The sequence below is a fragment of the Toxorhynchites rutilus genome, chromosome 1 (genome assembly GCF_029784135.1).
Source record: "Toxorhynchites rutilus septentrionalis strain SRP chromosome 1, ASM2978413v1, whole genome shotgun sequence".
In the NCBI taxonomy this organism is placed as follows: domain Eukaryota; kingdom Metazoa; phylum Arthropoda; class Insecta; order Diptera; family Culicidae; genus Toxorhynchites; species Toxorhynchites rutilus.
The window spans coordinates 92103295-92116624 of NC_073744.1; the positions used below are offsets into that span (position 1 = coordinate 92103295).

General features: G+C 40.8%; 1 protein-coding gene across 1 annotated transcript; it reads left to right on the forward strand.

The window, feature by feature from the left end:
- The first annotated feature begins 1115 nt into the window (after positions 1-1115).
- Positions 1116-9344, forward strand: LOC129763254 (ubiquitin-conjugating enzyme E2 G2). The gene is made up of 6 exons (XM_055762144.1): positions 1116-1285; positions 1365-1446; positions 1500-1618; positions 8502-8561; positions 8621-8701; positions 8775-9344. The coding sequence occupies exons 1-6, from the start codon at positions 1243-1245 to the stop codon at positions 8891-8893; spliced, it is 504 nt and encodes a 167-aa protein (XP_055618119.1). The 5' UTR covers positions 1116-1242; the 3' UTR covers positions 8894-9344.
- Positions 9345-13330: the final 3986 nt, after the last annotated feature.

Consider the following 13330-nt stretch of genomic DNA (forward strand, 5'->3'; position numbering starts at 1 on the left):
AAACATAGTTTCTATGTTTAAACATCATCCCGACTATTCGAGGATAATCGGGATTCTACTGTAACTTGAATTAACACGTGATGTTTTTTCACCTGTGATTTTCCCAGATCTTCCCACTCTCCAAATGTTATAGCGGAGTGTGAAGAAACACACAACTTAAACTAAAGTGGCTGCCCCGCTGGCTAGCGCAAAGAATGACCGAGTTCAATATTAAAAATTTCCTAAGACGTTGTTAATTTTCATTCACTCTCTCACCATCACATTGTCAGTTTACTTTGAGGTTTTGATTTGTATCGCGAAAAGTACTGTATTTTGCTATTTCAGGTACAGTAATTTACATTTAATGCGACATTTTTCTAATTGGACAGACCTGTATGCGACACGTTTAGTTAGACATTTTTGTAAACATCGAGTTCGGGACCAAATTATGGCCCCACATTGAAATTCGCCGCCAGACGTCGACGCTGTTCCACTCTCATCTTCAATGTCCAATTACAGGTCAAATCGCCTCCAATGCGACACTGAGTGGTTCCTCGGCATGTCGCATTAAATGTAAATTACTGTATCAGTTTTCCAAACCAAAAGCTTTCATTTATGGATCCTACAATTTCATAAGTTTATAAATTTTAATTGCAATCGCAAAAAAGACTAACAAACATTAAATGTCCGCTTGCAAATCTGGCAATTGATGCCCGAAAATCAGAAAATCCGGATTTCTGCGTTGTCGGCCATGTTCAGCTGTCATTATGCTCTCAAATGTCATCATATTGTCAATAAATTTGACCGTGTAAGGTCCGCGATAGATACAAAAGTTCCTTATCATCTTTTTTTAACACATTTTTTTCTGATTTGCATATGGTGTACACGTTTTCTTGAGATTACCGCTCAAAACACAAAACGTGTAATTTGACATTCAAATCACAACCAGGTGCTGATAAAATTAAAACAAATAAAATCAACACAGTTATCGAATAAAAGAGTCGTTTAAATTATTATATTTTATTTGTCTGATTTTTGTAAACTTATTTTTTCTTACAGTTGTTATTACAATACAATGTTAACGCGATAGAAACACCCCTCGCACGATTCTATCTTGTGCCACGATAGCATTCACGAATACAGTCACAACAAATTTGACATAATGAAATAGAGGCAACATCAATATCTCGAACAACGAAAATCTCCAAATTATATGTCGAAACGTAGGAATTTTATCAAAAGTTTTGAATATATAGTTCCACAATGGCTGGGTCTGCATTAAGAAGACTAATGGCAGAATATCGTCGTACGTATAATGGAGAACAATCCATCGGTAACTGGTGCAACAAATCCTTGCTTTATCTTTTTTTATATCTTCAAAACAGAACTTACCCTTAATCCACCGGAGGGTATCATAGCAGGACCCGTGAGCGAGGAGAATTTCTTTGAATGGGAAGCTCTTATTACGTAAGTGAATGTGTATTGGGTACCCACTTACTAAATTTGACTCGTCTTTGCAGAGGTCCTGAAGGGACATGCTTCGAGGGAGGTGTATTTACAGCCAAACTTGTTTTCCCCCCAGACTACCCGTTGAGTCCGCCGAAGATGCGGTTCACTTGTGAGATGTTCCATCCCAACAGTAAGTAGCCAAATTATCCTGCGTGATAATTTCATGAAGGGATGAGGATGTTGATTTGGGAAAAGTAACAGAATATACTACGAACACTATGTCCGAATTGGTTGACGAACGCTACGCGAAGAAAATAATGATTGAAGCCTTGCCTTTCTCATGTCGCATTTCATCACGATAAGGATGAAAGATGTTGCAATATCGAATAATTCTTAGCGACTGAATGAATTTATACAACCGGCTTCAAATAGATGATGTTTGTCCAAGCAAATTCGGTTCATTAGCTATCTTGTCTTTGATGGTATCAATGCAATCTAGATCTACACAGTGACTTTGTGTTTAGTGCTGGATTCTTGCCAAATCTTAGTAAGAGTAAACAAATTTGTTCATCTCCAAAATGTCGAAATTGAAGCATTATGTATGAAGCAAAATTGTAGCTTTTTGATATAACAATCAATGGTGCTGAATTAAGCAATCCACTGTTTGTATGCTCCTATGTGCTTTGACGTGATCAACTTTCCGTAATACGTGGTAATCGCGCTCAACTCGTACCGTAAATTGGCTCTTCAGCAAAGTTATTGTTTTATTTTCAGCTTCGAATTGTACTATATAGTCACCAGTAGCGTATGTATTGTGCATCGATACACCCAGCTGAAAAAATACATGGTTTCCACAAAAAACGCGTTTGAAAATTCGTACAGCAATACAATATCTCTTGAGGCGACGTCATCTTTTTGGCTGTAACTTCCCAACTAAATCAAATATCGAAAAATAATTTCAGTGCAACATTTCTGAGGGCATAAGCTTCAAAAAAATGAAAGAAAAAACCGTTTTTTCGACCTTCCAGACCGCATCCCCCCATAAGTTGCATTATAAGAACGCATACTGTGCATACAGTTGAAACAGCGTAGAGAATCTATAGCGCAGGAGTGGCCAAAGCGTAGACCTTTTAGCTTTTCCTAGTCGCCGTCCTGTCTGATATTTACGCGTTATTAAAATCCGTCATGTATGAATAGAGTCAGTCACAAAAAATATTGAATTAGAAAGAAACTATCGTTGGCTCCAATGTTTTGCAGAGTTTGTTTCCTCGAGATCGAATTCGCATTCGAAAACAGCCACAATTGCATCATTTGAAGTAAATGATATTTTATTAAAGCATAAGAAGCCTTTTGAAGACGGCGAAAGGAGTTTTATTGCATCAGGAGAATTATTATTTGATAATTTTAACAATGAATCTGAAATAATTGCTATGATTAAAAAAAAGTCGCTGTAAAGAAACAGTTATACGAAGAGCAATAGTTAAAATTTGGATCAGATGCTGATAGAAAGTATTGATGATTTCCGGTTGCATTCTCACAACTCGACGAATCAACTGATATCACATAGTTTTGTGTATCCAAAAGGATGTGTTTGCTGGATATGTCTAATTAAGATGTATTTTTAACAATTTTTTATCAATGAAGGAACAAACGACATATAGGGTAGATAGGGTCAATATGGTCACTTTACACTTTAAAAAATGTGTTCCATTTCCGTCGATCGTAAGCACTACGCGGCAAAATGGGCCACATTGCGGGGCAATATGATCATGTTAGTTGATTCAATCTTTTAAGCATGTTTTCGCTAAGAAATAACGTAACAAGTTCATAACGGGTGTTAAATAAAAAATGATAATTTTTTCAATCACATATTAAAAAAAAATATTTTTTTTCATCAATTTCAGTATTTTTTATTAATAACATAATGTATTTCCTTCAAAAAAAAATGTCAGTGAATGTTTGAGTAAGGGCCGTGGTCTGCTGTTCGACGCAACTTTGTCGCGATGCTCTCACAAGAACGTTGTACGGCCATTTTCCGGATACAATTCCGGATTCTTGTAGTCAGTTGCTTCGTGTCCACAACTGGGGGATGCAAGCAACGGACGTAAGGGGGAACATCATCAGTGATTTTTTCAAATCGTCGGAGCTCTCGGTCCTGAATGACGGTACCGACACCTTCTGTCGAAGTCGCAGCAGTTCAGCCATTGATATTTCCACAGCCAGCATTGATTTGGTAGGTAAACTGGGGTGGAACAAAGCAGAAGATCTACATGGAAGTGACCATTATCCGATTTCAATCATCCTCAACGCACCGCCGCCTCAATCCATCCGAAGATCAAAGTGGATCTTCGACAAAGCTGACTGGGCAAAGCAAAGCAGATCGCCCGAGACAACCCGACCACCATGCAGAAGCTCAACGAAATCATCACCGAGGTAGCAGAATCCGCCATCCCTAAAACAAAGCCCAACCCTGGCAAGAGAGCGCTGCACTGGTGGTCTGAGGACATCATAAAAGAAATCAAGAAACGAAGGAAGTTCTTGCGTGCAGTAAAACGAATCCGGCACGATGGCCCGAAAAAAGAAACTGCAATGAACAGATACCGAGCGCAGCACATAAGCGTGAGGCGAGTAGTGAGACGGGCCAAACTAGACAGTTGGACCGGCTTCCTGGGATCCATCAACGAAAGCCAGTCTTCTGCGGACCTATGGAAACGTGTTAACGCGCTGAATGGGAAAAGAAGATTCCAAACCCCTATACTGCAAGCGAATGGCACGGTCTACAGCGATCCAGTCGACACCACGAACATGCTAGGGGGATACTTCGCTGAACTGTCCTCGATTTCGGGATATGATTCCGAGTTCATCCGACGGCAAAAAGCGCACACGAACTCAGTTGATCGATTCGTGGTTCCGAACGATCGGATTGGAAAACCGTTCAACAAACACTTCTCCGTCGAAGAACTAATCGTCGCGCTGCGCTCCACCAAAGGGGAGTCCACTGGTCCCAATCACATCGGTTCTAAGATGATCAAGCAGCTGTCTCCGTTAGGCCAAACCACCTTCCTTGACATCTTTAATGACCTCTGGTCGAAGCACGACTTCCCAGCGGAATGGAGACATAGTATTGTGATCCCCATTCCCAAAATCGGCCAGAACAGCTGCTCCGTGAAAGGATAATATCCTTGACCTCCTGTACGTCCAAGACCCTTGAAAGTATGGCAAACGACCGCATTCCCCGCCGTAGAACGTTGAAAATCCTGAGAGTGGTGGTTGACTGCAACCTGAACTTCCAGCACCACTTCGACGAGGTGAAGAAAAGCTGTGCCACCCGGTTAAACCTCTTAAAAACCATCTCCAAACCTCACCGGAGTAACAATTGAACGATCCGTTTACGGGTGGCCAAAGCCATCATCAACAGCCGCCTCACCTACGGTCTCGAAGTGACATGCCTGGCCAGAGATAAACTTCTGAAAACTCTATCACCGATTTACAACAATGCACTACGGATTATCTCTGGTCTGCTACCATCAACACCAGCAGCCTCGGTATGCGCCGAAATAGGAGAACCTTCGTTCGACATTTTTGTGGACGCAGAGATAGTCTCCAGAACGGTGAGCTTCCTCACCTTCCTCACCAATTATGAAATTCGCTACACGGACGGTTCCAAAGGGATGCAAGGAGTTGGTTTTGGGGTAAGCGGTCATAATAACTCTCTTATTTCCAGCATGAAGCTCGTCGACATTTGCCAGGTGTTCTCGGCCGAAGCTGCCGGAATCTTTGAAGTTGCCACTATGCCGTCAAGCAAACCGATCCTGATAGTTACCGACTCGGCTAGCGTCATCGATGCTGTTGGCGCGACTATCACTAGGCACCCATGGATACAAGCTATCAGGAGGTATCTGCTGCCGGATATAGTCCTCATGTGGGTCCCCGGACATAGTGGCATAGCCGGCAATGAAGCGGCCGACCGTTTTGCCGGAATCGGTCACCTTGGACAACTTTTAACGCGCAAAGTACTGCTAGACGACATCAGACTATGGATCGCCAACACCTTCAAAAGTTTTTGGGCGGAAAAATGGTCCGTTGAAGCGACGCTGTGCCTCCGGAGAATTAAAGGATCCATCACCAGATTCGAAGACGTCAAAACGATGAGAGAGCAACGAATCTTATCCAGGTTAAGAACGGGCCACTTCAACATGTCTCATAATTTCAACAGAGGACCCTTTCATCCCCTTGGTGCTTTGTGCGAGGTTCGCAAATCAGTCGAACACATCGTCTGTATTTGCCCAAAGTACGAGAACCTCCGGAACTTACACGGGATCAGCGGGAGCATTCGTGATGTGCTTGGCGACGACCCTTCACGAACTGCTGCACTGCTCTGTTTTTTGAAAGATGCCGATCTGTTTTTGAAAATTTAAACAAAAACTTATGATCAAATCGAGGATCCTTGTTCCTTTCGGTATCTTCGAGCGGCGCGGATTCCCCACCTGTGGCCTGGGGCCATGGTAAACGGACATCCACGTCAAACGACAAGGAAAAAAAAAGCTCAAATGCGTGGAACTTCTCGTGACGAAATCTGTTTTTTGTTCATTGTTTTATTTTTAATTGCTTATCCGTATGTGCATGTAAAATGAATTATAATAATGGTTTCGGCCGTTTTTGCTGAAACGAACCAGCCCAGGAGGCTGAAAGTCTCAAAAATAAAGAATAAAAAAAAATCAGCAAATACTGTGTGCAAAAATATTGAAATCCGAAGTTGTGAGCAATTTGGCACTCAAAATAGTCAATATAGTTAGTTGAAATAATTATCGACGTAGAAAAGCAGTTTGCAGAAACGCAAATTCAGAGCAAGAGAATTGTGGATCAAATATCGGAGAATTATTAATACACCCGATAATTCATGTCATTTCCATTCAATGACATAGAAGAAATGTGAATAAAATTAAGAAGCATTGATTGAAAATGAAATCTTCAATTTTCATGGTGATATATTTCTAAAATTGAGAGATATGAAGCTCTTGATTTCAAAAATATATTTACTTTAATTATTGGAATTTGAGTTGCAAGGAAATGTGTTGCTGGTAACTTTTTCCGGATATACTTATACCTGAAAACAATATTTTCTACTTTGAGTACAATCGAAACAAAACATCGTTCTCTTTTGAGAGATTATTATTTGGCAGCTTGTTTGCAAATAAATTTGAGTGCATTTTATCAAAAATATGAAAAACATGTCGAAAATATACAACCTAATGTTTCCAGCGCTTTACCAAATACAAAACAAACATTCAGGATAAAATGTGTTTAAAATAAATAAATTGTTCGCAATAAAAATAAAAACATAAAAAAACAGAAGAGCCTAATGTTATTATAACTAACTAGTTTTTGAGAAGAAATCTCGCTACCTAAAACAACATTTTACAATCAAACTAGGGGTAGTGGGGGCAAATTGGTCATGCGGGGCAAAGTGCTCACCTGCTTGTCTGGTAGTATAACTATTGACTATAGATGTCGTATTGATAGTCACCTTATGTTTGAAGAATGTAATGACTTTGGAGTCACCCTGTACTTCAGTAGAGCTGTCGCATGTCAAAATATAAATAAAAACAGAAATTGCTCTCTCGATAGCCATTCGGCCGTGTTTCTGTGCGTATGGTATCTAAGGAATTTCTTGTAAAATTTAGTTCAATCTGATATGTTGGACAAATCATCAGTTTGGATTAGAATAGAAACTATTTTGATGTTTGGGGCCGAAGTAGTCATAGGTGAATAACGACTTACAACTGTTTACTGAAGCTGATATACCTCATCACATTCTGCTCTTGAAGAGGTTCTCTTTGTGGCTTTGACCCTGGAAAAATATGCCACTCCAACTAAACCAATCCCCATTATGCAGAACGTTGTGTTTTTCTTACTACGTTTTTGTATAGATGAGAAAATTTGAATTGAGATTTTAGGTGAATAGGCCATGCTTATTTCAGACATGTACCTACTATATCAAATATGATTTGAACAAATTTGGATGAAAAAAATACATAAATATATCCCATTTAGCTTGCTATTCGCGAGTGACCACTTTACCTCCAAGCAAAAAAAAGTTCGATTTTTCAACTTTTTTTCTAGTGATGGAAAATGTACTATTTTGAATTTTTATAGTAAAAGCCGTTTGCTATCTTGAACATTAATGAGTTGAACTATAATATTCTTCGAAAAACTGGAATTGAAGCGGTATGTGGACGCTGGAAATAGGCATATTCCTTAGGGTTATCACTATCCCCCCCCTCTCCCCTACTACTTATTAACGGTGACTCAAAAAACATATTGTATTGGTAGGAAGGGGTGGTGAGAGGTTTGGCCACCCCTGCTATAGTGGATTTTTCATTTATAACAAGAGACTGACTGACATCTATGAGCATGGATCAATTAGATCAAGAGCATGGATCAGATGTTGAAACAGAGGAACATGTATCAGAGATGGATTTGTTTAAGACGCAGATGAAGGACCTGTTCCTTGACCTGAACTCTTCGACGCCTTTACGCATCTTGAACATTATTCTCAGATATTCTCTCGATGCATTTCATCCTAACATCGAGACGGCGCTACGAATTTTTCCAACGGTTTCAGTTACAGTGGCATCATGCGAATGCAGCTTCAGCAAGCTTGAATTGATTGAAAATTATCTGCGTTCTAAAATAAGCCGGGGCCGACTCAATGGCCTCTCGTTCATTCGAACGAGAAAGAATTGCTATAACTTTGATTTTGATGCAATTTTGGACCATTTTACACAATTTACCAATTTACACACAATTAAATTAATTTTTCTTGCCCAGATGGCACTAAATTAGAAAAGAAAATAAGAACAGAAATGAATTGTTTTAGTATACAAATTTTTTTTTCAAAATTTGCCTTGGAAATGGATTTACATAATAGGTTTTTTGGTGATAGACTGATAGGCTATAATTATTGGAATGTTCACAACATCGTAGAGAGGTAGAAATCGCAGCCTTGTGACATGAAATTGAATCCTACTAATACGTGTTTTTCCCTCTCATTTATTCAATTCACTTTTCAGTTTTTGCTGATGGAAGAGTATGCATTTCAATTCTCCATGCTCCTGGTGATGACCCGCTCGGTAAAAACAAAATATATGTCACCGAGATGATGATAATCAGTTTATTTCTTCCTTCATAGGCTATGAACTTTCAGCAGAACGTTGGAGTCCGGTGCAGAGCGTGGAAAAGATTTTGTTGAGCGTAGTTAGCATGCTAGCTGGCAAGTATCACAGCTGTATTATATCATGTGGGTGTAAGGCTGATTATCGTTTCCCTTAACTCGAATTTTCTAGAACCAAATGATGAATCTGGAGCAAATGTCGATGCAGCTATAATGTGGCGGGAAAACAGAGACGAATTCAATAAAATAGCGAAACGTATTGTTAGAAAAACTTTAGGCCTACCTTCATAAAGTATAAATAGTATTTTTTTTCTCGGGTTTATTCCCGTTTCCACTTCACGGTGTAAACGAAATGAGCGGCACGCCATTGAAATACGTGTTACGAGTTAGTGAAGCGTCAAAGATAATAATGGGTTTCCAGACAGAATGAACACCTTTCAAATCGAAATTATGAATGAAAATTAACTTCTCCGTATCAAATTAATGTTCAATGTGAATGGAAAACTTTGTTTTCTTCATGTGGTAAAATAATCTCTTACGAAAGTTGTATCTGAAGATAATTTTATATTATAATGATAAGTTTTAGTGGAAAACTAATTTCGTATCCAGATGTCGACACCGTACCGTTGTCATCGCGTATACACTTCATTTCTTTTTCACCGTGAAGTGTAAACGGGAATAAAGCCGTATTTCTCTCGTTATACTTATTATCAAAATTATTTAACAGTAGTAACTAGGACAATCCTCTTTTTAATTAATATATCATTCCGAACACAATTCAGCTGGCGAGAACTTTTAAACAGGATCTTTGGTAGAACATCTCTTCTACGAAGTGCGAGAATGAGCCTAGTGATCCCCGATAATCGTTCGATTAATCGATTAATCGAATCCTTCCTACAGAAATCAATTATTAATCGAACGAATACTGCACAACCAATAATCGAAGCGAACGAATAATTTACATCGATTAATCGATCCAAACGATCGATCCAAAGAGCAAAAAAAAACTGTACGGTCGCTGCAATTTTATCCTGAAAATCAATCATTATCTTTGACGCTCTCCTACACTCCTAAAAGAAGCTCAATGCCGTCGATTCGAAATAAGCTTCGTTTACGAGTTTAGGGGAGCGTAAAAGATATAAATTGATTTTCAGGAGGAATGAACACTTTTTTGATTCCAGATGGCTTTCTAACAAATGAGAAATATATGTCTAACTAATTATTTCTCTCAGTGTGACGATTAATTGATTATTTGGAGCGATTAATCGTATCGAATAACAAACTGCTGAAAAGTATTCGATTAGTGGATGAACGAATAATTTCAAAAATCGGGGATCACTAAATGAGCCACAATGTTTCAAAATTAAATGGCTGAGTTCAGATGTGACGTATTACACACAATCTCACATGCTTGTTGTTTGAGAACAATGAATTGTTCGAGAATACTGGATACTGTAAGATAGGGACATCTAGTTATGTGGATATAATAATCCTTAACAGTCTACAATCTAACCCCGCCTTAAGACGGGCTTCACGGTTTTTTTAATTAGGTGTACCGGTAAGTTTTCGGTTTTACAGCAGATGGCGTAACTTGATTATTATTCCAGTGAATCAAATTTCCAGACATTCGTTGGAAAGCTACTGTCATTGTGCGTCTTTTTCAGTATATGTCAGAAAGTTAAAGCGTAAACAACATATTTTTTGCCACTTCGAATATGTCCAATTTCGTACCAACGAGAGTGTTTTTGCGGGGAGTGTTACTTCATTACTTCAATATGAAGAAAAAGGCTGCGGAAAGTCATCACATTTTGGCGGAAGTTTATGGTGACCATTCTCCAACTGAGCGAACGTGTCAAACGTGGTTTGCACGGTTTAAAAGTGGTAATTTCGACTTGGAAGACGAATAACGTTCCAGACCGCCAAAAAAAGTTTGAAGATGAAAAATTGAAGGCTTTACTCGATCAAGATTCGTCACAATTGCAACAAGAACTTGCAGATACACTTGGAGCAGCTCAGCAAACCATATCCGATCATTTAAAAGCAATGGGAATGATCCGAAAGATAGGACATTGGGTGCCGTATGAATTGAAGCCACGAGACGTCGAAAGCCGTTTTTATCACGTGCGAACAACTGCTCCAACGGCATAAAAGAAAGGATTTTTTTGCATCGAATCGTTACTGGCGATGAAAAGTGGGTTCATTACGACAACCCTAAACGTCGGGCAACGTATGGATACCCCGGCCATGCATCAGCATCGACGGGCGCGCGGAATATTCACGGCCAGAAGGTTATGCTGTCTATTTGGTGAGATCTGCTGGGTGTGGTGTACTATGAGCTGCTAAAACCGAATGAAACCATTACGAGGGACCTCTACCGACGACAATTAATGAGTTTGAGCCGTTCACTGAAGGAAAAACGGCCACAATACGAGCAAAGACACGATAAAGTTATTTTTCAGCACGACAATGCTCAGCCGCATGTCGCGAAACCGGTCAAAACATACTTGGAAACCCTGAAATGGGAGGTCCTATCCCACTCGCCGTATTCCTAGCTAACCAGCACTTTTCCAATTTTGATGAAGTCAAAAATTGGATCGATTCTTGGTTAGTCGACAAATCGGCCGATTATTTTCGCAAAGAGATCCGAAAAGATGCCAAGAGATGGGAAAAAGTTGTTACTAGCGATGGGCAATACTTTTTGCAATCCACTTGTTTACCATTTCGAATATTATTTTAGAATGCATCGAAGTTCTTGTAATAAATTATGTTCTTCGTTACAAATAAATTTGATGAATGTCCTTTTCCATTTGATATGATGCCTAGGACTACCAAAATATCTGAACGGAAGAATTGTCAAACGATAATTGTATTTTACATTTCCCTCTGAAATGCACATTTCATGTCATGTTCATGTAGTTCTCGAACCGCGAAAGTAATATCACCTCTAGTATCTGAAATGACGATTTTCCCAGGGTTCTCAGTTTAGAAGTATGATTTAGGGAAACATATTCCGGTCTGCACTAAGACAAGCGAAACACAGCTTCTGAATGCCAAAGGGGGACTAGGCTCTGCGGAATGCACGTATCTGCATGCTCGTGCTGTTTTAGTCCTGACCTAGGAATTGTCGGACAATCGCGCAGGTGCTAAGGATGACCGACTTTTGGATGCCGGCCAATTCTTTCTCCATGTTCAACACCTTTAGCGCTTCCAGAAGAGTCTTCGGGACAATTCCAGTTCCAGAGAGAACGACTGGAACAATTCTTGGGACCTCCCTTAGCCCCCACAGTTCCTTGAGCTCCACGGCCAATGTTCGGTACTTGCAGATTTTGCGACCGTGGGTCTCCTCCAGATTCTGGTTCAGTGGAATAGCGACATCGATGATGGTGACTTTGTCATTTCCAGGACAGGTGCAGGCAGGTACCGGTAGTTTGGTACGTTGTCTTCCAGTAGAGCACAATTGAGCGCTAGTTGTCGATGAACAATACGGGCCACGTTGTTGTGGCGCTCGGTGTAGGCTGTGTTGGCCAAAACGGGACAGCCTCCCATAATGTGTTCTATGTTTTCACCTGGTTGATGGCACATCCGGCAAATGTCATCAACGTCTTGATGCCAGACGTACCGCCTGCAGTTTCTCGCATTTTGGTTGGCGCGTTCTGCGAAGTACTCGCCTAGTTGTCGTACCTGAGCAACACACAGTGCAGATATGTCGACTATTCCAAGTCCCTCTTCTTTGCGTGGTAGTGAAACTCTCTCCAGTGCCGATTGAGGATGGTGCATTCCGGCCTCTTTGAATACTTTCCTCATCCTCCTCTCAAAGTCCTCTAGGTCAGTTTTGCTCCATTTGACTACACCAAAACTGAAGGTCAGCAGGGGAACCGCGAATGTGTTGATCGCGCGTACCTTGTTCCTCGCGTTGAGGAAAGCCCTCAGGACATAGTTCACTCGATAAAAGAACTTGTCTCGTAGCTCCGTTTTGATGTCGGAGTGGCGAATCCCGGTGAGCTGTCGGAATCCAAGGTATTTGTAGGATTCGCCACGAACCATGTCTTGTATAAACTCGCCGTCATAGACCTCGTAGCCTCCGGATTCGGTAAGTTGTCCCTTCAACAGATGGACACAGATGGACACAGAGGCACTTGTCGAGGCCGAACTCCATGCAGATGTCCCTGCTTATTTCTTCGACAACCCGGATAGCTACACCTAGACGCTGACGTGAATCAGCGTAGACCTTGAGATCGTCCATGTAAAAAGTATGGGTCACTTCTTCGTGGGCGCCGTCGCCATACCTTATTTTATAGCCATGACCGTTTCTATTGAGCGTTCTACTGAGGGGGTTCAGTGCCAGACAAAACCAAAGCGGGCTGAAAGAATCGCCTTGGAATAACCCCCTCTTTATCTGCAGCGTTCTAGACTGCAACACATTTTCCCCATCACTAAGGTGCAGAGACGTACTCCACTGCCTCATCGCATACTGCAGGAACCTAACGACGACGGGATCAATTTTGTAGAGCTCCAATACCCGGACGAGAAACGAGTGAGGTATGGAGTCATAAGCCTTCCTGTAATCGATATATGCCATGCTTAGGTTCCGCTGGTTATAAACCGCCTGGCCGACTATGGCTGCGTCGATGATGGCCTGGTCTTTGCAGCCATGCGTATTTTTTCTGCATCCTTTCTGCTCTTCTGCGATGACGTGGTGTTGTTCGGAGTGGGCAGAAACTTTGGCGG

Bases quoted from the DNA above. Each gene is read 5' to 3' on its own strand.
- LOC129763254 (XM_055762144.1), top strand. From the start codon at position 1,243: ATGGCTGGGTCTGCATTAAGAAGACTAATGGCAGAATATCGTC. The intron at 1,619-8,501 runs GTAAGTAGCCAA...TTCACTTTTCAG, and splicing joins TGAGATGTTCCATCCCAACA to TTTTTGCTGATGGAAGAGTA. The intron at 8,702-8,774 runs GCAAGTATCACA...CGAATTTTCTAG, and splicing joins CGTAGTTAGCATGCTAGCTG to AACCAAATGATGAATCTGGA.